This window comes from Nematostella vectensis, chromosome 2 (assembly GCF_932526225.1).
Source record: "Nematostella vectensis chromosome 2, jaNemVect1.1, whole genome shotgun sequence".
Lineage (NCBI taxonomy): Eukaryota > Metazoa > Cnidaria > Anthozoa > Actiniaria > Edwardsiidae > Nematostella > Nematostella vectensis.
Genome location: NC_064035.1, coordinates 21409752 through 21436926, shown reverse-complemented (window position 1 = coordinate 21436926; position 27175 = coordinate 21409752). Strand labels below are relative to the sequence as shown.

The following is a 27175-nucleotide window of genomic DNA, read 5'->3' as shown; positions in this document are numbered from 1 at the left end:
CTAGAGAAGCCATAGGCTTATAATATATGTCTCCCTTCTAACATATAAATAAATATATAATATTACTCAACGCAATATATTACTAAACTATATTATATGACTGTCAGGCAAAATAACGTATAGTTATAATATGATAAAAAAATTAAAGGGACGGCCAAGCCGGACAAAAGAAAACAAAAACAAAACAGGGAACAACAAAACAGGGGAAAAAAACGAAAAAAAAAACGAGACCGAGGAACAATAACACATAAAACATTACTTATGCCAAAAGGAAAGCTTTCAGTTTTGGCTCCATTGAATTCTTTAATGGGCCAAACAAAAGACTAAGGCCGCTGCTGCATCATTTCCGCTTTTCCTTTACTCGGCAAAAGAAAGAATATATAAGAGCCACATGGAGTTTCAAAATATTGAGTGTGAAAAGGAGGAGATTGAACCGTAAATCGTACAGAATATTTTGATTACAGATTATGACAAAGACGAGACAACATATTACACCGGAACAACCATCATTTGTCCTGGAGGATGGCCAGATAAAGAAGAAAATGCCCAAAAGTAAAGAAAATGTCACATTCAAAAGAGCAAATGCCTTTTTGGGCTTGTATAAGGAGGTGATCAAATATGATAATATAGCCCAAAATACGACGCTAAATCCAAAATCAAGTTATCGCATATTGATAAAATTGTAACACAGTTTGGCAAAGGCGGAGGTACTTTAGTTTAAAGATATTCTGTTGTCGTCTCTTTCCATCAGCGTATCATGCACTGTATTTTTTTAGCTGTCTATAGTTTCCTTCAATCGTTCTAAAACGTCATAGCGATAGATTTTTTTTAAACGGTTCAACCTTGAAAAATATTTGAATAATGCATATTTACGCTTGAAGCATACCTTTGGTCCGAATGCTACATAAAACATTATGTGAGATTACGTTTTATAGAACGTCAACAGAACGGACCATATACAGAAGAGGAAAATGGGATGGTTAGCAAACGTGAAGACGACCTTACCCTGAGGAGGCACCGTCATCAGTGACATCAACAGGCTCGTTAAAGCTAACAACGGCGCTTTATTGGCGTACTAGCTCGTTAAATCCCTGATTTAAGGGTTCGCTGCACAATGTATGATACCGAATTTACTTTCGAGTACATCCTATTAGCATGAAAAGAAAAGCTACCAAAAATCCACGACAGAAAGCGAAACTATTTATACAAAGAAAGAGATGGAAAGCGTTTCATTTTCGTAATTCAGATGCAAGCGGATTCGAAACAAAAAACTACCCACCAAGTACAGACGAGTTCAACAATTTTAGGAAGGTCTAGCAAAGGTTATTAAGCACATAAAAAGACACCAGTTTCCAATTCTAAGACTTAAAGAAAGACATCACCTTGGTCAAAGAAGATACTTGTTTGTGATACGTACATGTCAAGACAGATAGGTCATCGAATTTTCTGCGAGTTGGAGACAGAGCGTTAGAAACGCCTTCTAAAACATAAACGTAACGAATTTTCGGCGAATTGTAAACAGAGCGTTAGAAAAGGCTTCCAAAACACCAACGTCACCAAATCGTATAAGATGACAAGCAACAAAACTTAACACAATCAATGAAGAGGCGAAAACAGAAAACCACTAAAATAGAAAAACAAGATTGGGATTAGCTACGAAAGAATCATTTCATTATGTTAAGTGAACACACATAAAAGTACGAAAATAGACTAGAATGGACCTGCAAAGAGAGTGTCCCAAAAGGTTTTGACGGGGATGTAGCTCAGCCCTTAAAATCAAAGCATAATCAAACGCTCTGTGAGCCAACTCGTGAATGCAAGTCTATTTTTCTAGTTATTTTCTCGTGTGCACCAAAGTGTCCCATCAGAGTGTCCCTAAAGGTCTTGACAGTAATGTAGCTCAGCCCTTTTAATCAAAGCATGATCAAGGCTCTATGAGCCAACTCGTGAATGAAAATCTAGTTTTCTAGTTATTTTCTTGGTTGCATCGAAGGTATATACAGGATATAGAACAAATGGTGTACACATCCAAGATGCCGAGAGTACATAAAAATGTATTTTTACATTTTTTCTTTTCGAAGTGATTGATTTATTTTCATTGTGATCTTCACAATGTTTGGAGACACATGTTAAAAGCTATTTTTGTCAGTATTTCTCTTTTACAGAGTAACAATTTATTTATAAATTAAGTAGGCAACCTATCTAGAGAAGCCATAGGCTTATAAAATAGGTCTCCATACTAACATATAAATAAATATATAATATTACTCAACGCAATATATTACTAAACTATATTATATGACTGTCAGGCCAAATTACGTATACTTGTTTTATAATAAGAAAATTAAAGGGACGGCCAAGCCGGACAAAAGAAAACAAAAACAAAACAGGGAACAACAAAACAGGGGAAAAATGGAAAAAACGAAAAAAAGGGACCGAGGAACAATAACACATAAAACATTACTTATGCCAAAAGGAAAGCTTTCAGTTTTGGCTCCATTGAATTCTTTAATGGGCCAAACAAAAGACTAAGGCCGCTCTGCATCATTTCCGCTTTTCCTTTACTCGGCAAAATAAAGAATATATAAGAGCCACATGGAGTTTCAAAATAATGAGTGTGAAAAGGAGGAGATTGAACCGTAAATCGTACAGAATATTTTGATTACAGATTATGACAAAGACGAGACAACATATTACACCGGAACAACCATCATTTGTCCTGGAGGATGGCCAGATAAAGAAGAAAATGCCCAAAAGTAAAGAAAATGTCACATTCAAAAGAGCAAATGCCTTTTTGGGCTTGTATAAGGAGGTGATCAAATATGATAATATAGCCCAAAATACGACGCTAAATCCAAAATCAAGTTATCGCATATTGATAAAATTGTAACACAGTTTGGCAAAGGCGGAGGTACTTTAGTTTAAAGATATTCTGTTGTCGTCTCTTTCCATCAGCGTATCATGCACTGTATTTTTTTTAGCTGTCTATAGTTTCCTTCAATCGTTCTAAAACGTCATAGCGATAGATTTTTTTTAAACGGTTCAACCTTGAAAAATATTTGAATAATGCATATTTACGCTTGAAGCATACCTTTGGTCCGAATGCTACATAAAACATTATGTGAGATTACGTTTTATAGAACGTCAACAGAACGGACCATATACAGAAGAGGAAAATGGGATGGTTAGCAAACGTGAAGACGACCTTACCCTGAGGAGGCACCGTCATCAGTGACATCAACAGGCTCGTTAAACCTAACAACGGCGCTTTATTGGCGTACTAGCTCGTTAAATCCCTGATTTAAGGGTTCGCTGCACAATGTATGATACCGAATTTACTTTCGAGTACATCCTATTAGCATCAAAAGAAAAGCTACCAAAAATCCACGACAGAAAGCGAAACTATTTATACGAAGAAAGAGATGGAAAGCGTTTCATTTTCGTAATTCAGATGCAAGCGGATTCGAAACAAAAAACTACCCACCAAGTACAGACGAGTTCAACAATTTTAGGAAGGTCTAGCAAAGGTTATTAAGCACATAAAAAGACACCAGTTTCCAATTCTAAGACTTAAAGAAAGACATCACCTTGGTCAAAGAAGATACTTGTTTGTGATACGTACATGTCAAGACAGATAGGTAATCGAATTTTCTGCGAGTTGGAGACAGAGCGTTAGAAACGCCTTCTTAAACACAAACGTAACGAATTTTCGGCGAATTGTAAACAGAGCGTTAGAAAAGGCTTCCAAAACACCAACGTCACCAAATCGTATAAGATTACAAGCAACAAAACTTAACACAATCAATGAAGAGGCGAAAACAGAAAACCACTAAAATAGAAAAACAAGATTGGGATTAGCTACGAAAGAATCATTTCATTACCTTAAGAGACCACACATAAAAGTACGAAAATAGACTGAATGGGCCTGCAAAGAGAGTGTCCCAAAAGGTTTTGACGGGGATGTAGCTCAGCCCTTAAAATCAAAGCATAATCAAACGCTCTGTGAGCCAACTCGTGAATGCAAGTCTATTTTTCTAGTTATTTTCTTGTGTGCATCAAAGTGTCCCATCAGAGTGTCCCTAAAGGTTTTGACAGTAATGTAGCTCAGCCCTTAAAATCAAAGCATGATCAAGGCTCTATGAGCCAACTCGTGAATGAAAATCTAGTTTTCTAGTTATTTTCTTGGTTGCATCGAAGTTATATACAGGATATAGAACAAATGGTGTACACATCCAAGATGCCGAGAGTATATAAAAATGTCTTTTTACATTTTTCCTTTTCGAAGTGATTGATTTATTTTCATTGTGATCTTCACAGTGTTTGGAGACACATGTTGAAAGCTATTTTTTGTCAGTATTTCTCTTTTACAGAGTAACAATTTATTTATAAATTAAGTAGGCAACCTATCTAGAGAAGCCATAGGCTTATAAAATAGGTCTCCCTTCTAACATATAAATAAATATATAATATTACTCAACGCAATATATTACTAAACTATATTATATGACTGTCAGGCAAAATAACGTATAGTTATAATATGATAAAAAAAGGAAAGGGACGGCCAAGCCGGACAAAAGAAAACAAAAACAAAACAGGGAACAACAAAACAGGGGAAAAATGGAAAAAAACGAAAAAAAAAATACCAGACCGAGGAACAATAACACATAAAACATTACTTATGCCAAAAGGAAAGCTTTCAGTTTTGGCTCCATTGAATTCTTTAATGGGCCAAACAAAAGACTAAGGCCGCTGCTGCATCATTTCCGCTTTTCCTTTACTCGGCAAAAGAAAGAATATATAAGAGCCACATGGAGTTTCAAAATAATGAGTGTGAAAAGGAGGAGATTGAACCGTAAATCGTACAGAATATTTTGATTACAGATTATGACAAAGACGAGACAACATACTACACCGGAACAACCATCATTTGTCCTGGAGGATGGCCAGATAAAGAAGAAAATGCCCAAAAGTAAAGAAAATGTCACATTCAAAAGAGCAAATGCCTTTTTGGGCTTGTATAAATAGGTGATCAAATATGGTAATATAGCCCAAAATACGACGCTAAATCCAAAATCAAGTTATCGCATATTGATAAAATTGTAACACAGTTTGGCAAAGGCGGAGGTACTTTAGTTTAAAGATATTCTGTTGTCGTCTCTTTCCATCAGCGTATCATGCACTGTATTTTTTTTAGCTGTCTATAGTTTCCTTCAATCGTTCTAAAACGTCATAGCGATAGATTTTTTTTAAACGGTTCAACCTTGAAAAATATTTGAATAATGCATATTTACGCTTGAAGCATACCTTTGGTCCGAATGCTACATAAAACATTATGTGAGATTACGTTTTATAGAACGTCAACAGAACGGACCATATACAGAAGAGGAAAATGGGATGGTTAGCAAACGTGAAGACGACCTTACCCTGAGGAGGCACCGTCATCAGTGACATCAACAGGCTCGTTAAACCTAACAACGGCGCTTTATTGGCGTACTAGCTCGTTAAATCCCTGATTTAAGGGTTCGCTGCACAATGTATGATACCGAATTTACTTTCGAGTACATCCTATTAGCATCAAAAGAAAAGCTACCAAAAATCCACGACAGAAAGCGAAACTATTTATACGAAGAAAGAGATGGAAAGCGTTTCATTTTCGTAATTCAGATGCAAGCGGATTCGAAACAAAAAACTACCCACCAAGTACAGACGAGTTCAACAATTTTAGGGAGGTCTAGCAAAGGTTATTAAGCACATAAAAAGACACCAGTTTCCAATTCTAAGACTTAAAGAAAGACATCACCTTGGTCAAAGAAGATACTTGTTTGTGATACGTACATGTCAAGACAGATAGGTCATCGAATTTTCTGCGAGTTGGAGACAGAGCGTTAGAAACGCCTTCTTAAACACAAACGTAACGAATTTTCGGCGAATTGTAAACAGAGCGTTAGAAAATGCTTCCAAAACACCATTGTCACCAAATCGTATAATATTACAAGCAACAAAACTTAACACAATCAATGAAGAGGCGAAAACAGAAAACCACTAAAATAGAAAAACAAGATTGGGATTAGCTACGAAAGAATCATTTCATTACCTTAAGAGACCACACATAAAAGTACGAAAATAGACTGAATGGGCCTGCAAAGAGAGTGTCCCAAAAGGTTTTGACGGGGATGTAGCTCAGCCCTTAAAATCAAAGCATAATCAAACGCTCTGTGAGCCAACTCGTGAATGCAAGTCTATTTTTCTAGTTATTTTCTTGTGTGCATCAAAGTGTCCCATCAGAGTGTCCCTAAAGGTTTTGACAGTAATGTAGCTCAGCCCTTAAAATCAAAGCATGATCAAGGCTCTATGAGCCAACTCGTGAATGAAAATCTAGTTTTCTAGTTATTTTCTTGGTTGCATCGAAGTTATATACAGGATATAGAACAAATGGTGTACACATCCAAGATGCCGAGAGTATATAAAAATGTCTTTTTACATTTTTCCTTTTCGAAGTGATTGATTTATTTTCATTGTGATCTTCACAGTGTTTGGAGACACATGTTGAAAGCTATTTTTTGTCAGTATTTCTCTTTTACAGAGTAACAATTTATTTATAAATTAAGTAGGCAACCTATCTAGAGAAGCCATAGGCTTATAAAATAGGTCTCCCTTCTAACATATAAATAAATATATAATATTACTCAACGCAATATATTACTAAACTATATTATATGACTGTCAGGCAAAATAACGTATAGTTATAATATGATAAAAAAAGGAAAGGGACGGCCAAGCCGGACAAAAGAAAACAAAAACAAAACAGGGAACAACAAAACAGGGGAAAAATGGAAAAAAACGAAAAAAAAAATACCAGACCGAGGAACAATAACACATAAAACATTACTTATGCCAAAAGGAAAGCTTTCAGTTTTGGCTCCATTGAATTCTTTAATGGGCCAAACAAAAGACTAAGGCCGCTGCTGCATCATTTCCGCTTTTCCTTTACTCGGCAAAAGAAAGAATATATAAGAGCCACATGGAGTTTCAAAATAATGAGTGTGAAAAGGAGGAGATTGAACCGTAAATCGTACAGAATATTTTGATTACAGATTATGACAAAGACGAGACAACATACTACACCGGAACAACCATCATTTGTCCTGGAGGATGGCCAGATAAAGAAGAAAATGCCCAAAAGTAAAGAAAATGTCACATTCAAAAGAGCAAATGCCTTTTTGGGCTTGTATAAATAGGTGATCAAATATGGTAATATAGCCCAAAATACGACGCTAAATCCCAAATCAAGTTATCGCATATTGATAAAATTGTAACACAGTTTGGCAAAGGCGGAGGTACTTTAGTTTAAAGATATTCTGTTGTCGTCTCTTTCCATCAGCGTATCATGCACTGTATTTTTTTTAGCTGTCTATAGTTTCCTTCAATCGTTCTAAAACGTCATAGCGATAGATTTTTTTTAAACGGTTCAACCTTGAAAAATATTTGAATAATGCATATTTACGCTTGAAGCATACCTTTGGTCCGAATGCTACATAAAACATTATGTGAGATTACGTTTTATAGAACGTCAACAGAACGGACCATATACAGAAGAGGAAAATGGGATGGTTAGCAAACGTGAAGACGACCTTACCCTGAGGAGGCACCGTCATCAGTGACATCAACAGGCTCGTTAAACCTAACAACGGCGCTTTATTGGCGTACTAGCTCGTTAAATCCCTGATTTAAGGGTTCGCTGCACAATGTATGATACCGAATTTACTTTCGAGTACATCCTATTAGCATCAAAAGAAAAGCTACCAAAAATCCACGACAGAAAGCGAAACTATTTATACGAAGAAAGAGATGGAAAGCGTTTCATTTTCGTAATTCAGATGCAAGCGGATTCGAAACAAAAAACTACCCACCAAGTACAGACGAGTTCAACAATTTTAGGGAGGTCTAGCAAAGGTTATTAAGCACATAAAAAGACACCAGTTTCCAATTCTAAGACTTAAAGAAAGACATCACCTTGGTCAAAGAAGATACTTGTTTGTGATACGTACATGTCAAGACAGATAGGTCATCGAATTTTCTGCGAGTTGGAGACAGAGCGTTAGAAACGCCTTCTTAAACACAAACGTAACGAATTTTCGGCGAATTGTAAACAGAGCGTTAGAAAATGCTTCCAAAACACCATTGTCACCAAATCGTATAATATTACAAGCAACAAAACTTAACACAATCAATGAAGAGGCGAAAACAGAAAACCACTAAAATAGAAAAACAAGATTGGGATTAGCTACGAAAGAATCATTTCATTACCTTAAGAGACCACACATAAAAGTACGAAAATAGACTGAATGGGCCTGCAAAGAGAGTGTCCCAAAAGGTTTTGACGGGGATGTAGCTCAGCCCTTAAAATCAAAGCATAATCAAACGCTCTGTGAGCCAACTCGTGAATGCAAGTCTATTTTTTTAGTTATTTTCTTGTGTGCATCAAAGTGTCCCATCAGAGTGTCCCTAAAGGTTTTGACAGTAATGTAGCTCAGCCCTTAAAATCAAAGCATGATCAAGGCTCTATGAGCCAACTCGTGAATGAAAATCTAGTTTTCTAGTTATTTTCTTGGTTGCATCGAAGTTATATACAGGATATAGAACAAATGGTGTACACATCCAAGATGCCGAGAGTATATAAAAATGTCTTTTTACATTTTTCCTTTTCGAAGTGATTGATTTATTTTCATTGTGATCTTCACAGTGTTTGGAGACACATGTTGAAAGCTATGTTTTGTCAGTATTTCTCTTTTACAGAGTAACAATTTATTTATAAATTAAGTAGGCAACCTATCTAGAGAAGCCATAGGCTTATAAAATAGGTCTCCCTTCTAACATATAAATAAATATATAATATTACTCAACGCAATATATTACTAAACTATATTATATGACTGTCAGGCAAAATAACGTATAGTTATAATATGATAAAAAAATTAAAGGGACGGCCAAGCCGGACAAAAGAAAACAAAAACAAAGCAGGGAACAACAAAACAGGGGAAAAATGGAAAAAACGAAAAAAAAAAAAAAAACGAGACCGAGGAACAATAACACATAAAACATTACTTATGCCAAAAGAAAAGCTTTCAGTTTTGGCTCCATTGAATTCTTTAATGGGCCAAACAAAAGACTAAGGCCGCTGCTGCATCATTTCCGCTTTTCCTTTACTCGGCAAAAGAAAGAATATATAAGAGCCACATGGAGTTTCAAAATAATGAGTGTGAAAAGGAGGAGATTGAACCGTAAATCGTACAGAATATTTTGATTACAGATTATGACAAAGACGAGACAACATATTACACCGGAACAACAATCATTTCTCCTGGAGGATGGCCAGATAAAGAAGAAAATGCCCAAAAGTAAAGAAAATGTCACATTCAAAAGAGCAAATGCCTTTTTGGGCTTGTATAAGGAGGTGATCAAATATGATAATATAGCCCAAAATACGACGCTAAATCCAAAATCAAGTTATCGCATATTGATAAAATTGTAACACAGTTTGGCAAAGGCGGAGGTACTTTAGTTTAAAGATATTCTGTTGTCGTCTCTTTCCATCAGCGTATCATGCACTGTATTTTTTTTTAGCTGTCTATAGTTTCCTTCAATCGTTCTAAAACGTCATAGCGATATATATTTTTTAAACGGTTCAACCTTGAAAAATATTTGAATAATGCATATTTACGCTTGAAGCATACCTTTGGTCCGAATGCTACGTAGAACATTATGTGAGATTACGTTTAATGGAACGTCAACAGAACGGACCATATACAGAAGAGGAGAAGGGATGGTTAGCAAACGTGAAGACGACCTTACCCTGAGGAGGTACTAGCCAGAGCAAGCGCCGCATTTGGAAGGCTTCGTAAGAACGTTTGGAAAAGGAGAGGGATAAGAACAGATACAAAGATCAAAGTGTATCGTGCCGTTGTGCTGCCTACGCTACTTTACGGGTCTGAAACCTGGACTATCTACAAGCGCCATGCGATGAAGCTTAACCATTTCCACACTACCTGTCTGAGGAAAATTCTCAATGTTCGCTGGCAAGAAAAGATCCCGGATACTGAGGTCCTTGCACGTGCAGGTCTGCCCTGCATTCACACCATCCTGAAACAGTCTCAGCTTCGCTGGGCGGGGCACGTAGCTCGTATGCCTGATGAACGGCTTCCTAAGAAACTTCTGTTTGGTGAGCTTCAGCACGGAAAACGCTGCAAAGGTGGCCAGAAGAAGAGATTTAAAGACACCCTAAAACTCTCGCTGAAAGCATTCAACATCGATCACACCTCGTGGGAGCTTCTGGCACAAAACCGTCAAGGTTGGCGCCGTGTCATTAGCGACGGTGCTGCGGCATGCGAGGCAAATTGGACAGCTGCCGCAGAGGAGCGTAGAGCCGCCAGAAAGTCTCAAGATCCCAAAGCTGCAACAATACCATGCCCTCAGTGCCCCAGGCTTTTCCGTGCACAGATTGGCCTTATTAGCCATTGCGCACCCACAAGCGTCCTTAGTCCCGCTCAGGATGACGGTGAAAATGAAAAATTGAACACGATGGTCCTCGTCGTAGCGACGGACAAACAACAACAACAACAACCGTCATCAGTGACATCAACATGCTCGTTAAAGTTAACAACGGCGCTTTATTGGCGTACTAGCTCGTAAGCACATAAAAAGACACCAGTTTCCAATTCTAAGACTTAAAGAAAGACATCACCTTGGTCAAAGAAGATACTTGTTTGTGATACGTACTTGTCAAGACAGATAGGTCATCGAATTTTCTGCGAGTTGGAGACAGAGCGTTAGAAACGCCTTCTTAAACACCAACGTAACGAATGTTCGGCGAATTGGAAACAGAGCGTTAGAAAAGGCTTCCAAAACACCAACGTCACCAAATCGTATAAGATTACAAGCAACAAAACTTAACACAATCAATGAAGAGTCGAAAACAGAAAACCACTAAAATAGAAAAACAAGATTGGGATTAGCTACGAAAGAAGCATTTTTCATCATTTTGAAAGACCACACATAAAAGTACGAAAACAGACCAGAATGGACCTGCAAAGAGAGTGTTCCAAAAGGTTTTGACGGTGATGTAGCTCAGCCCTTAAAATCAAAGCTAATCAAAGGCTCTGTGAACCAACTTGTAAATGCAAATCTAGTCTTCTAGTTATTTTCTTGTGTGCATCAAAGGTATATACAGGATACAGAATAAAGTATAAACACATCCAAGATGCCGCGAGTACATAAAAATGTCTTTTTAAATTTTTACTTTTCGATGTGATTGATTAAATTTCATTGTGATTTTCGCAGTGTTTGCAGACACATGTCGAAAGCTAATTTTTGTCAATATTTCTCTCTTACAGAGTAAACATTTATGAATTAAGAAGGCAACGCATCTAGAGAAGCCATAGGCTTGTAAAATAAATAAGTAAATATATAATATTACTTAACACAATATATTACACCTTTTGCTGTTCAATAACGGGAAAGGGACATTCATTTGTGCCAAACGTTGTATCGTTAACGTGCATTGTACGTTCATCAACATCGCACGAACATCCTTAGGCTGACTCGACTTTCAATAGCAATGATTGAATATGCGCGAACATTCAATAGCATCAACGGACAATCAATAACGCAATTGGGCATTCATTCGGGATGGAATGAACATTCTTTTGCATGCAATCGAACATTCAATTACACGTTTGGACAATCAGTAGCGTTTATTGACAATCAGTTATAAAAAATAGAAAATTCATTAGTGCTTTTAACATAAACAAAGACAATCAATAAGCCTTTTCAGACAATCATGTTCATCAATGTGACATTCATCAATTTGGTTTGAAAACAAAAAGAAAACAGGGGGAAAATGGAAAAAAAAATAAAAAAAAAACGAGACCGAGCAATAATAACACATAAAACATTACTTATGCCAAAAGGAAAGCTTTCAGAGAATGGGATGGTTAGCAAACGTGAAATCGACTTTACCTTGAGGAGGCACCGTCATCAGTGACATCAACAAGCTCGTTAAAGTTAACAACGGCGCTTTATTGGCGTACTAGCTCGTTAAATCCCTGATTTTAGGGTTCGCTGCACAATGTATGATACCGAATTTACTTTCCAGTACATCCTATTTGCATCAAAAGAAAAGCTACCAAAACTCCACGAAAGAAAGCGAAACTATTTATACGAAGAAGGAGATGGAAAGCGTTTCATTTTCGTAATTCAGATGCAAGCGGATTCGAAACAAAAAACTACCCACCAAGTACAGACAAGTTCAAAAATTTTAGGAAGGTCTAGCAAAGGTTATTAAGCACATAAAAAGACACCAGTTTAAAATTCTAAGACTTAAACAAGATACTTGTTTGTGATACGTACTTGTCAAGACAGATAGGTCATCGAATTTTCCGCGAGTTGAAGACAGAGCGTTAGAAACGCCTTCTTAAACACCAACGTAACGAATTTTTGGCGAATTGTAAACAGAGCGTTAGAAAAGGCTTCCAAAACACCAACGTCACCAAATCGTATAAGATTGCAAGCAACAAAACTTAACACAATCAATGAAGAGGCAAAAACGGAAAACCACTAAAATAGTGATACAAGATTGGGTCGAAGGATTAGCTACGAAAGAAGCATTTAATCATCTTAAGAGACCACGCATAAAATTACGAAAATAGACAAGAATGGACCGGCAAAGAGAGTGTTCCAAAAGGTTTTGACGGGGATGTAGCTCAGCCCTTAAAATCAAAGCATAATCAAACGCTGTGAGCCAACTCGTGAATGCAAGTCTATTTTTCTAGTTATTTTCTTGTGTGCATCGAAGGTATATACAGGATATAGAACAAATGGTGTACACATCCAAGATGCCGAGAGAACAAAAAAATGTCTTTTTACATTTTTTCTTTTCGAAGTGATTGATTTATTTTCATTGTGATCTTCACTGTGATTGGAGACACATGTTGAAAGCTATTTTTTGTCAGTATTTCTCTTTTACAGAGTAACATTTTATTTATAAATTAAGTAGGCAACACATCTAGAGAAGCTATAAGCTTATAAAATAGGTCTCCCTTTTGACATATAAATAAATATATAATATTACTCAACGCAATATATTACTAAACTATATTACATGACTGTCAGGCAAAATAACGTATAATTATAATATGATTAAAAAAGGAAAGGGACGGCCAAGCAGGACAAAAGAAAACAAAAAGAAAACAGGGAACAACAAAACAGGGGAAAAATGGAAAAAAAAGAAAAAAACGAGACCGAGCAACAATAACACATAAAAAATTACTTATGCCAAAAGGAAAGCTTTCAGTTTTGGCTCCATTGAATTCTTTAATGGGCCAAACAAAAGACTAAGGCCGTTGTTGCATCAATACCGCTTTTCCTTTATTTGGCAAAAGACAGAATATCTAAGAGCCACACGGAGTTTCAAAATAATGAGTGTGAAAAGGAGGAGATTGCACAGTAAGTTGTACAGAATATTTTGAATACAGATCATAACAATGACAAGACAACATCTTACACCGGAACAACCATCATTAGTCCTGGAGGATGGCCAAATAAAGAAGAAAATGCCCAAAAGTAAAGAAAATGCCACATTCAAAAGAGCAAATGCCTTTTTGGGCTTGTATAAGGAGGTGATCAAATATGATAATATAGCCCAAAGTACGACGCTAAATCCAAAGTCAAGTTATCGCATATTGATAAAATTGTAACACAGTTTGGCAAAGGCGGAGGTACTTTAGTTTAAAGATATTCTGTTGTCGTCTCTTTCCATCAGCGTATCATGCACTGTATTTGTTTTAGCTGTCTATAGTTTCCTTCAATCGTTCTAAAACGTCATAGCGATAGATTTTTGTTAAACGGTTCAACCTTGAAAAATATTTGAATAATGCATATTTACGCTTGAAGCATACCTTTGGTCCGAATGCTACATAAAACATTATGTGAGATTACGTTTTATAGAACGTCAACAGAACGGACCATATACAGAAGAGGAAAATGGGATGGTTAGCAAACGTGAAGACGACCTTACCCTGAGGAGGCACCGTCATCAGTGACATCAACATGCTCGTTAAAGCTAACAACGGCGCTTTATTGGCGTACTAGCTCGTTAAATCCCTGATTTAAGGGTTCGCTGCACAATGTATGATACCTAATTTACTTTCGGGTACATCCTATTAGCATAAAAAGAAAAGCTACCAAAAATCCACGACAGAAAGCGAAACTATTTATACGAAGAAGGAGATGGAAAGCGTTTCATTTTCGTAATTCAGATGCAAGCGGATCTAGCAAAGGTTATTAAGCACATAAAAAGACACCAATTTCCAATTCTAAGACTTAAAGAAAGACATCACCTTGGTCAAAGAAGATACTTGTTTGTGATACGTACATGTCAAGACAGATAGGTCATCGAATTTTCTGCGAGTTGGAGACAGAGCGTTAGAAACGCCTTCTTTAACACCAACGTAACAAATTTTCGGCGAATTGTAAACAGAGCGTTAGAAAAGGCTTCCAAAACACCAACGTCACCAAATCGTATAAGATTACAAGCAACTAAACTTAACACAATCAATGAAGAGGCGAAAACAGAAAACAATAAAATCGAAAAACAAGATTGGGATTAGCTACGAAAGAATCATTTCATTATCTTAAGAGACCACACATAAAAGTACGAAAATAGACTAGAATGGACCTGCAAAGAGAGTGTCCCAAAAGGTTTTGACGGGGATGTAGCTCAGCCCTTAAAATCAAAGCATAATCAAACGCTCTGTGAGCCAACTCGTGAATGCAAGTCTATTTTTCTAGTTATTTTCTCGTGTGCACCAAAGTGTCCCATCAGAGTGTCCCTAAAGGTTTTGACAGTAATGTAGCTCAGCCCTTTTAATCAAAGCATGATCAAGGCTCTATGAGCCAACTCGTGAATGAAAATCTAGTTTTCTAGTTATTTTCTTGGTTGCATCGAAGTTATATACAGGATATAGAACAAATGGTGTACACATCCAAGATGCCGAGAGTACATAAAAATGTCTTTTTACATTTTTTCTTTTCGATGTGATTGATTTATTTTCATTGTGATCTTCACTGTGTTTGGAGACACATGTTGAAAGCTATTTTTTGTCAGTATTTCTCTTTTACAGAGTAACAATTTATTTATAAATTAGGTAGGCAACCTATCTAGAGAAGCCATAGGCTTATAAAATAGGTCTCCCTTCTAACATATAAATAAATATATAATATTACTCAACGCAATATATTACTAAACTATATTATATGACTGTCAGGCTGTTATATATGTTGTGTACACACGTTGGGTACCCTGTGCGGAAGCGCGGTTACTCAGCCGGCCAGAGTGTTCTCCAGTTGTATGAACAGGCTCGTTGATTATATGCTAAATAAAGGTTCATTCACACCTTCCTACATACTCAACAACTGGCGACGAGCTGGTGAAGGACTCAACGACCAAAGGATCGTAAGTAAACACTGCAATTTCTGCATTTACTCCTCGATCAAATCTTACGGAATTCAAGATGGCTGCCAGTAATACGATAGGCAACATGCAGCCGTTTGACGAAGCCACAGAAACATTCACTTGTTACGTTGAACGGTTAGAGCTATTCTTTGATGCTAACAACATAAATGAAGACAAAAAGACAGCCTCGCTACTTAGTTTAATCGGTCCCAAAACCTACAATCTGTTACGAGGTCTGACCTCACCCAGAAAACCCAAGGACAAAACATACCAAGAGATCATAGAAATACTTGAGGGTCATTTATCACCACCCCCGCTCGAAATTGCAGAGCGTTACAAATTCCACCAAAGGAATCAAGCGCTTGGCGAAGATATCAACGCATTTGTGGCCTCATTGAAACAAATGACTGAACATTGTAATTTTGGGGAATTTCTTCCCCAGGCCCTCCGCGATCGATTTGTTTGTGGTTTAGCAAATTAATCTATTTCTAAGAAATTGCTGTGCGAGCGCGATTTAACCCTAGAAAAAGCAGTCACCATCGCCAAAGCAATGGAACAGGCAGGGAAAGGTGCCAATGCATTCCACCAAGCACACACAATCCCTGAGACTGGAGCCCAGACCCCCGAATCTGCCCGGCCACATCAGTCCCGCGTTTTCAAAATGGAGCAAACCCCACAGAAATGTATGAGCTGTGGCAAAAACACACACGCGCGCAGGGACTGTAAGTTCTACAATGCCATTTGCCGCATATGCAACAAGCGCGGACATATTTCTGATATCTGCATGTCCAGTATCAATCGCAAAAAGAGCACCCCAAGCAAGACCAAACCCACCCACTGCGTAGAGCAGGAAATCTCAGAGGGGGAGGAAGATGAGATCCAGTGCTTACACATTTTCAAATGTGATACAACCAGTCCCCCTATTCTAGTACAAGTCAACATTGAAGGGTCCCCGGTTAGCATGGAACTGGACACGGGTTCGTCAGTGTCAATCATCCCGCGCAATGTTTACGAGAGTACATGCAAACACCTAGAGCTCAAACCCGCTAAAGTAAAGCTTCGCACGTATGGTAATGAGATAATAGTCCCTATGGGTGTGGTCAATGCGAACATTAGTTATAACGACCAATGCTGTGAGGCAAAGATGTATGTCGTGGATGGACCTAGAGTTGCACTCTTTGGTCGCTCTTGGCTGCGCCTATTCAAACTTGATTGGCCATCAATCAAGTTGGTTCAAGGCAAGAACACTGCACTGTCAGACCTCACAGAGAAGTATCAAGATGTTTTCAGCGACGAACTAGGTTGTCTCAAGGGATATGCTGCGCAGCTACACGTCCGTGATGGGGCAACTCCAGTACACCAAAAGCACCGCACAGTTCCTTTTGCCATCCGGCACCAGGTGGAAACAGAACTAGAGAACTTAGAAAAACAGGGGATAATCTCTCCTATCCCCAATAGCGAATGGGCAACACCTGTTGTCCCGGTGGTGAAGAAATCTGGTGGTATACGCCTGTGCGGGGATTTCAAGGTTACGTTAAACCCTGAGTTAGTGGCCGATTCCTATCCCCTTCCAACCCTAGATGATCTGCAAGAAAAAATGAACGGTGGGTCTTTCTTTTCTAAGTTAGACCTTACCAAAGCATACTCCCAGATACCACTCGACGACTCTGCTAAACAGTTCACAACCCTGACCACTCACAAAGGATTGTACGCCTACAACCGACTTCCATTTGGCGTAGCGTCCTCAGCGGCGATTTTCCAGCGACAGATGGACAGAATTTTCAAGGACCTTCCACAAGTACTGTGTTACCAAGACGACATTCTGGTGACAGGAAGAGACAGCGAAGAACACCTTACAAACCTGGAAGAAGTTTTGCGACGCCTACACGCCAACGGTCTCACAGCACAACGAGAGAAGTGCGAATTCATGCAGCCATCGCTAAAATACCTCGGTCACGTCATCGACAAAGACGGAATCCACCCCACGAGTGACAAGGTAGAAGCCATCAAGACGGCACCATCACCTCAGGATGTAACCCAGCTCCGTGCGTTCTTAGGCCTGGTAAACTACTACCAGAAATTCCTACCCAACCTATCACAGGTCTTACAACCTCTTCATCAACTGCTGAAGAAGGACACCAAGTGGTACTGGAGTGCCGAATGCCAGAAAGCGTTCACCAGTGTCAAATCAATGATCACAGTTGACAACGTGCTGGTGCCCTATAACCCAGATCTCCCAATCATACTCGACTGTGATGCATCGGCATACGGCCTGGGTGCTGTTCTGTCGCACCAAATCCCCGATGGGACAGAGCGTCCCATCGCGTTTGCCTCGCGGACAATGAACAGCAGCGAGAAGAACTACGCACAGATCGACAAAGAAGCCCTCTCCATAGTCTTTGGCGTTACCAGATTCCATATCTATCTCTACGGACGCAACTTCACCCTCAGAACGGACCACCAGCCGCTCATGGCCATACTGGGCCCCAAGAGAGGAATCCCTCCCATAGCAGCCATGCGCATGCAACGATGGGCCACCAAGTTATCGGCATACTCGTATGATATCCAATACAGGTCATCTAATGACCACTCCAACGCAGATGCTCTTTCTCGCCTCCCCCAACACAAGGCTCCCAAGGATGGGTATTTTGACCTCGCCGATTTATACCAAGTGGAACAGATGGATCGTCTTCCCGTCACAGCAGATGACATAAGAGAGCACACGGCAGCTGACCCCTTGCTCCACGAAGTACACGATTATGTGCTGAACGGATTCCCTCGCACGACCCCGAGCAACAATATGAAACCGTTCCTGACGTGTGCACCCGAACTATCTCTTCACGAGGGATGTGTCATGCGAGGCCATCGCGTTGTCATTCCGAGCGCACTGAGAGCACGCACTCTAGACGAGCTGCACGAGAGTCATTTAGGAATTGTCAAGATGAAGGAGCTTGCCCGTGGCCACATATGGTGGCCAGGAATAGATAAAGACATTGAGGACCTGGCAAAGAGTTGTGGACCGTGCAACACCACACGGAATGCACCCCCATCGCAGTACCACCCATGGGCCTACCCACAAGCACCATGGGAGAGGATACACATTGACTTTGCCGGACCCGTGGATGGGATACATTTTCTAGTTGTTGTCGACGCTTACTCCAAATGGCTGGAAATAGTTCCCATGCGCACGACTACAGCTCCGGCAACCATCAAGGTTCTTCATGATCTTTTTGCTCGTTTCGGGCTACCCATTCACGTAGTCAGTGACAATGGCTCACAATTCACTTCAGAAGCTTTCGACAAGTTCATGAAGCAGAATGGCGTTAAACACACCACTACAGCACCGTACCACCCAAAGAGCAACGGCCAGGCTGAAAGATTCGTCCAAACCTTCAAGTTGGCATACGAAGCCGGGCAGGGTCCTCCATCGCAGATCATTGCAGACTTCCTCTTGAAACAGCGCAACACCTCTAATGCAACTACCCAGCAAACACCGGCCAAACTTATGTTGGGAAGAAACCTGCGCACACGTTTAGATTTGTTGTCGCCATACAGACCAGCATCTCCTAAGACGGCACCTGCACTATCACAACCGTCACGATGCTTTACCATTGGCCACAAGGTATGGTATCGAGACTTCAGCGTCTCTGGTGGGAAGTGGTCTCCAGGGTGCGTAACAACAAAGATCGGGAATGTGATGTACGAAGTACAGCCAGACAAGTTCCCCCAACAACACGTTCGACGTCATGCAGACCAGCTCTGCGAAAGAACCGCACCTCCTTATCAAGATAGCATGTCTCACCGAGATCACCAGCTACTTCCGATGACCACGCCAGCAGCTGAGCCACTCAGCTGCACAGAGGAAGATGGCGACGCTACAGAAACATTAAATCCCCCTCAAACAACAAGACAGCAAAATCCACCGACGATCAGTGAGGAAGTTCCCGAGGATGCGGGAGAGCCGGACATGCCTAGGAGATCGTCACGCGCGAACAAGGGCATAGCGCCAGACAGGCTGAACTTATAATCGGACACGTTACGTCGTTAGTTAGGCTACCCCCGACCCCACAGCTTTCTTAGAAGAGGGGGAAATGTTATATATGTTGTGTACACACGTTGGGTACCCTGTGCGGAAGCGCGGTTACTCAGCCGGCCAGAGTGTTCTCCAGTTGTATGAACAGGCTCGTTGATTATATGCTAAATAAAGGTTCATTCACACCTTCCTACATACTCAACACAGGCAAAATAACATATAGTTATAATATGATAAAAAAAGGAAAGGGACGGCCAAGCCGGACAAAAGAAAACAAAAACAAAACAGGAAACAACAAAACAGGGGAAAAATGGAAAAAACGAAAAAAAAAAAAAACAGAGCGAGGAACAATAACACATAAAACATTACTTATGCCAAAAGGAAAGCTTTCAGTTTTGGCTCCATTGAATTCTTTAATGGGCCAAACAAAAGACTAAGGCCGCTGCTGCATCATTTCCGCTTTTCCTTTACTCGGCAAAAGAAAGAATATATAAGAGCCACATGGAGTTTCAAAATAATGAGTGTGAAAAGGAAGAGATTGCACCGTAAATCGTACAGAATATTTTGATTACAGATTATGACAAAGACGAGACAACATATTACACCTGAACAACCATCATTAGTCCTGGAGGATGGCCAGATAAAGAAGAAAATGCCCAAAAGTAAAGAAAATGTCACATTCAAAAGAGCAAATGCCTTTTTGGGCTTGTATAAGGAAGTGGTTAAATATGATAATATAGCCCAAAGTACGACGCTAAATCCAAAGTCAAGTTATCGCATACTGAGAAAATTGTAACACAGTTTGGCAAAGGCCGAGGTACTTTAGTTTAAATATATTCTGTTGTCGTCTCTTTCCATCAGCTTATCATGCACTGTATTTTTTGTAGCTGTCTAGAGTTTCCTTCAATCGTTCTAAAAGGTCATAGCGATAGACTTTTTTTAAACGGTTCAACCTTGAAAAATATTTGAATAATGCATATTTACGCTTGAAGCATACCTTTGGTCCGAATGCTACATAGAACATTATGTGAGATTACGTTTAATGGAACGTCAACAGAACGGACCATATACAGAAGAGGAGAAGGGATGGTTAGCAAACGTGAAGACGACCTTACCCTGAGGAGGTACCGTCATCAGTGACATCAACATGCTCGTTAAAGTTAACAACGGCGCTTTATCGGCGTACTAGCTCGTAAGCACATAAAAAGACACCAGTTTCCAATTCTAAGACTTAAAGAAAGACATCACCTTGGTCAAAGAAGATACTTGTTTGTGATACGTACTTGTCAAGACTGATAGGTCATCGAATTTTCTGCGAGTTGGAGACAGAGCGTTAGAAACGCCTTCTTAAACACCAACGTAACGAATTTTCGGCGAATTGTAAACAGAGCGTTAGAAAAGGCTTCCAAAACACCAACGTCACCAAATCGTATAAGATTACAAGCAACAAAACTTAACACAATCAATGAAGAGTCGAAAACAGAAAACCACTAAAATAGAAAAACAAGATTGGGATTAGCTACGAAAGAAGCATTTTTCATCATTTTGAAAGACCACACATAAAAGTACGAAAACAGACCAGAATGGACCTGCAAAGAGAGTGTTCCAAAAGGTTTTGACGGTGATGTAGCTCAGCCCTTAAAATCAAAGCTAATCAAAGGCTCTGTGAACCAACTTGTAAATGCAAATCTAGTCTTCTAGTTATTTTCTTGTGTGCATCAAAGGTATATACAGGATACAGAATAAAGGATAAACACATCCAAGATGCCGCGAGTACATAAAAATGTCTTTTTAAATTTTTACTTTTCGATGTGATTGATTAAATTTCATTGTGATTTTCGCAGTGTTTGGAGACACATGTCGAAAGCTAATTTTTGTCAATATTTCTCTCTTACAGAGTAAACATTTATGAATTAAGAAGGCAACGCATCTAGAGAAGCCATAGGCTTGTAAAATAAATAAGTAAATATATAATATTACTTAACACAATATATTACACCTTTTGCTGTTCAATAACGGGAAAGGGACATTTATTTGTGCCAAACGTTGTATCGTTAACGTGCATTGTACGTTCATCAACATCGCACGAACATCCTTAGGCTGACTCGACTTTCAATAGCAATGATTGAATATGCGCGAACATTCAATAGCATCAACGGACAATCAATAACGCAATTGGGCATTCATTCGGGATGGGATGAACATTCTTTTGCATGCAATCGAAAATTCAATTACACGTTTGGACAATCAGTAGCGTTTATTGACAATCAGTTATAAAAAATAGAAAATTCATTAGTGTTTTTAACATAAACAAAGACAATCAATAAGCCTTTTCAGACAATCATGTTCATCAATGTGACATTCATCAATTTGGTTTGAAAACAAAAAGAAAACAGGGGGAAAATGGAAAAAAAAATTAAAAACAAAAACGAGATCGAGCAATAATAACACATAAAACATTACTTATGCCAAAAGGAAAGCTTTCAGAGAATGGGATGGTTAGCAAACGTGAAATCGACTTTACCTTGAGGAGGCACCGTCATCAGTGACATCAACAAGCTCGTTAAAGTTAACAACGGCGCTTTATTGGCGTACTAGCTCGTTAAATCCCTGATTTTAGGGTTCGCTGCACAATGTATGATACCGAATTTACTTTCCAGTACATCCTATTAGCATCAAAAGAAAAGCTACCAAAAATCCACGACAGAAAGCGAAACTATTTATACGAAGAAGGAGATGGAAAGCGTTTCATTTTCGTAATTCAGATGCAAGCGGATTCGAAACAAAAAACTACCCACCAAGTACAGACAAGTTCAAAAATTTTAGGAAGGTCTAGCAAAGGTTATTAAGCACATAAAAAGACACCAGTTTAAAATTCTAAGACTTAAAGAAAGACATCACCTTGGTCAAAGAAGATACTTGTTTGTGATACGTACTTGTCAAGACAGATAGGTCATCGAATTTTCTGCGAGTTGGAGACAGAGCGTTAGAAACGCCTTCTTAAACACCAACGTAACGAATTTTCGGCGAATTGTAAACAGAGCGTTAGAAAAGGCTTCCAAAACACCAACGTCACCAAATCGTATAAGATTGCAAGCAACAAAACTTAACACAATCAATGAAGAGGCAAAAACGGAAAACCACTAAACTAGTGATACAAGATTGGGTCGAAGGATTAGCTACGAAAGAAGAATTTCATCATCTTAAGAGACCACACATAAAATTACGAAAATAGACTAGAATGGACCGGCAAAGAGAGTGTTCCAAAAGGTTTTGACGGGGATGTAGCTCAGCCCTTAAAATCAAAGCATAATCAAACGCTCTGTGAGCCAACTCGTGAATGCAAGTCTATTTTTCTAGTTATTTTCTTGTGTGCATCGAAGGTATATACAGGATATAGAACAAATGGTGTACACATCCAAGATGCCGAGAGAACATAAAAATGTCTTTTTACATTTTTTCTTTTCGAAGTGATTGATTTATTTTCATTGTGATCTTCACTGTGTTTGGAGACACATGTTGAAAGCTATTTTTTGTCAGTATTTCTCTCTTACAGAGTAACATTTTATTTATAAATTAAGTAGGCAACGCATCTAGAGAAGCTATAAGCTTATAAAATAGGTCTCCCTTTTGACATATAAATAAATATATAATATTACTCAACGCAATATATTAGTAAACTATATTACATGACTGTCAGGCAAAATAACGTATAATTATAATATGATAAAAAAAGGAAAGGGACGGCCAAGCAGGACAAAAGAAAACAAAAAGAAAACAGGGAACAACAAAACAGGGGAAAAATGGAAAAAAAAGAAAAAAAAACGAGACCGAGCAACAATAACACATACAAAATTACTTATGCCAAAAGGAAAGCTTTAAGTTTTGGCTCCATTGAATTCTTTAATGGGCCAAACAAAAGACTAAGGCCGTTGTCGCATCAATATTGCTTTTCCTTTATTTGGCAAAAGACAGAATATCTAAGAGCCACACGGAGTTTCAAAATAATGAGTGTGAAACGGAGGAGATTGCACAGTAAGTTGTACAGAATATTTTGAATACAGATCATAACAATGACAAGACAACATCTTACACCGGAACAACCATCATTAGTCCTGGAGGATGGCCAAATAAAGAAGAAAATGCCCAAAAGTAAAGAAAATGCCACATTCAAAAGAGCAAATGCCTTTTTGGGCTTGTATAAGGAGGTGATCAAATATGATAATATAGCCCAAAGTACGACGCTAAATCCAAAGTCAAGTTATTGCATATTGATAAAATTGTAACACAGTTTGGCAAAGGGGAAGGTACTTTAGTTTAAATATTTTCTGTTGTCGTCTCTTTCCATCAGCTTATCATGCACTGTATTTTTTGTAGCTGTCTAGAGTTTCCTTCAATCGTATTAAAACGTCATAGCGATAGACTTTTTTTAAACGGTTCAACCTTGAAAAATATTTGAATAATGCATATTTACGCTTGAAGCATACTTTTGGTCCGAATGCTACATAAAACATTATGTGAGATTACGTTTTATAGAACGTCAACAGAACGGACCATATACAGAAGAGGAAAATGGGATGGTTAGCAAACGTGAAGACGACCTTACCCTGAGGAGGCACCGTCATCAGTGACATCAACATGCTCGTTAAAGCTAACAACGGCGCTTTATTGGCGTACTAGCTCGTTAAATCCCTGATTTAAGGGTTCGCTGCATAATGTATGATACCGAATTTACTTTCGAGTACATCCTATTAGCATGAAAAGAAAAGCTACCAAAAATCCACGACAGAAAGCGAAACTATTTATACGAAGAAAGAGACGGAAAGCGTTTCATTTTCGTAATTCAGATGCAAGCGGATTCGAAACAAAAAACTACCCACCAAGTACAGACAAGTTCAACAATTTTAGGAAGGTCTAGCAAAGGTTATTAAGCACATAAAAAGACACCAGTTTCCAATTCTAAGACTTAAAGAAAGACATCACCTTGGTCTAAGAAGATATTTGTTTGTGATACGTACATGTCAAGACAGATAGGTCATCGAATTTTCTGCGAGTTGGAGACAGAGCGTTAGAAACGCCTTCTTAAACACCAACGTAACAAATTTTCGGCGAATTGTAAACAGAGCGTTAGAAAAGGCTTCCAAAACACCAACGTCACCAAATCGTATAAGATTAAAAGCAACAAAACTTAACACCATCAATGAAGAGGCGAAAACGGAAAACCACTAAACTAGTGATACAAGATTGGGTCGAAGGATTAGCTACGAAAGAAGCATTTCAATATCTTCAGAGACCACACATAAAAGTACGAAAATACTAGAATGGACCTGCAAAGAGAGTGTCCCAAAAGGTTTTGACGGGGATGTAGCTCAGCCCTTAAAATCAAAGCATAATCAAACGCTCTGTGAGCCAACTCGTGAATGCAAGTCTATTTTTCTAGTTATTTTCTCGTGTGCACCAAAGTGTCCCATCAGAGTGTCCCTAAAGGTTTTGACAGTAATGTAGCTCAGCCCTTTTAATCAAAGCATGATCAAGGCTCTATGAGCCAACTCGTGAATGAAAATCTAGTTTTCTAGTTATTTTCTTGGTTGCATCGAAGTTATATACAGGATATAGAACAAATGGTGTACACATCCAAGATGCCGAGAGTACATAAAAATGTCTTTTTACATTTTTTCTTTTCGAAGTGATTGATTTATTTTCATTGTGATCTTCACAGTGTTTGGAGACACATGTTGAAAGCTATGTTTTGTCAGTATTTCTCTTTTACAGAGTAACAATTTATTTATAAATTAGGTAGGCAACCTATCTAGAGAAGCCATAGGCTTATAATATAGGTCTCCCTTCTAACATATAAATAAATATATAATATTACTCAACGCAAAATATTACTAAACTATATTATATGACTGTCAGGCAAAATAACGTATAGTTATTATATGATAAAAAAAGGAAAGGGACGGCCAAGCCGGACAAAAGAAAACAAAAACAAAACAGGGAACAACAAAACAGGGGAAAAATGGAAAAAACGAAAAAAAAAAAACAGAGCGAGGAACAATAACACATAAAACATTACTTATGCCAAAAGGAAAGCTTTCAGTTTTGGCTCCATTGAATTCTTTAATGGGCCAAACAAAAGACTAAGGCCGCTGCTGCATCATTTCCGCTTTTCCTTTACTCGGCAAAAGAAAGAATATATAAGAGCCACATGGAGTTTCAAAATAATGAGTGTGAAAAGGAGGAGATTGAACCGTAAATCGTACAGAATATTTTGATTACAGATTATGACAAAGACGAGACAACATATTACACCGGAACAACCATCATTAGTCCTGGAGGATGGCCAAATAAAGAAGAAAATGCCCAAAAGTAAAGAAAATGTCACATTCAAAAGAGCAAATGCCTTTTTAGGCTTGTATAAGGAAGTGGTTAAATATGATAATATAGCCCAAAGTACGACGCTAAATCCAAAGTCAAGTTATCGCATATTGAGAAAATTGTAACACAGTTTGGCAAAGGCGGAGGTACTTTAGTTTAAATATATTCTGTTGTCGTCTCTTTCCATCAGCTTATAATGCACTGTATTTTTTGTAGCTGTCTAGAGTTTCCTTCAATCGTATTAAAACGTCATAGCGATAGACTTTTTTTTAAACGGTTCAACCTTGAAAAATATTTGAATAATGCATATTTACGCTTGAAGCATACCTTTGGTCCGAATGCTACATAGAACATTATGTGAGATTACGTTTTATAGAACGTCAACAGAACGAACCATATGCAGAAGAGGAGAATAGGATGGTTAGCAAACGTGAAGACGACCTTACCCTGAGGGGGCACCGTCATCAGTGACATCAACAGGCTCGTTAAAGTTAACAACGGCGCTTTATTGGCGTACAAGCTCGTTCAATCCCTGATTTAAGGGTTCCCTGCAGAATGTATGATACCGAATTTACTTTCGAAGTACGTCCTATATGCATCAAAAGAAAAGCTTCCAAAAATCCACAACAGAAAACGAAACTATTTACACGAAGGAGATGGAAAGCCTTTCATCTTCACTACATTGTCCTTCATACATAGTTCTCATAGTTATTCATACATAGCAATCGTCAAAAGTTTTTAAAGTTTTTAAAGTTTTTAAAGGGAGGCTAGGTATTGAAAAATAGAATTAACATCGTCTGCGAAGAAGCTAGAATCTAAGAGGCGAAAATCTAGACTGAGGAAACCATCAATTGTAAACAAAATCTAAATTACCCTTAAAGATAAACAGAACCTCCGTTTTTCATGATAGGGACGTGGAATACTAGATTATAACCTTAACAACCTATGGCAACCCGTCCTGTTACATACCCTCTTTTCAGCTTCGTGTTTGTCCTTGAACACGACAAATTACGTAACGGTTATAAGGTAAAGTATCAAAAGGCCTATTGTTTCCCTTTTTTTTGAACTAATGGGCTTTCTAAGTATCCTTTGGGTTCCGTCCACTGCTACCTACTAATTTTAGCGCTTAAGGTGTTTCCTTTACATCTACCTCTTAACTATTACCACTGTATGTCCGCAAAATGTTCGGTTCAGTGCTCTGTTCTCGATTGTAAGCATCCATGAACATTTTTTGTTATAACCCTAACACATAATCA

General features: G+C 38.5%; 2 protein-coding genes across 2 annotated transcripts in view; one reads left to right on the top strand and one right to left on the bottom strand.

Moving 5' to 3' along the window:
• Window positions 1–27175, bottom strand: part of LOC5513175 (cilia- and flagella-associated protein 65) — a 100385-nt gene that overhangs the window by 59418 nt on the left and 13792 nt on the right. The gene's annotated exons all lie outside the window — the stretch shown is intronic.
• Window positions 16059–19535, top strand: LOC116611182 (uncharacterized protein K02A2.6). Its single transcript, XM_048723403.1, has one exon. It carries the CDS (start codon window positions 16059–16061, stop codon window positions 19533–19535), a length of 3477 nt encoding a protein of 1158 aa, XP_048579360.1.

What these genes read in the sequence shown, in the direction of transcription:
- LOC116611182 (XM_048723403.1), top strand. Translation starts at nt 16,059, where the DNA reads ATGGAACAGGCAGGGAAAGGTGCCAATGCATTCCACCAAGCACACACA.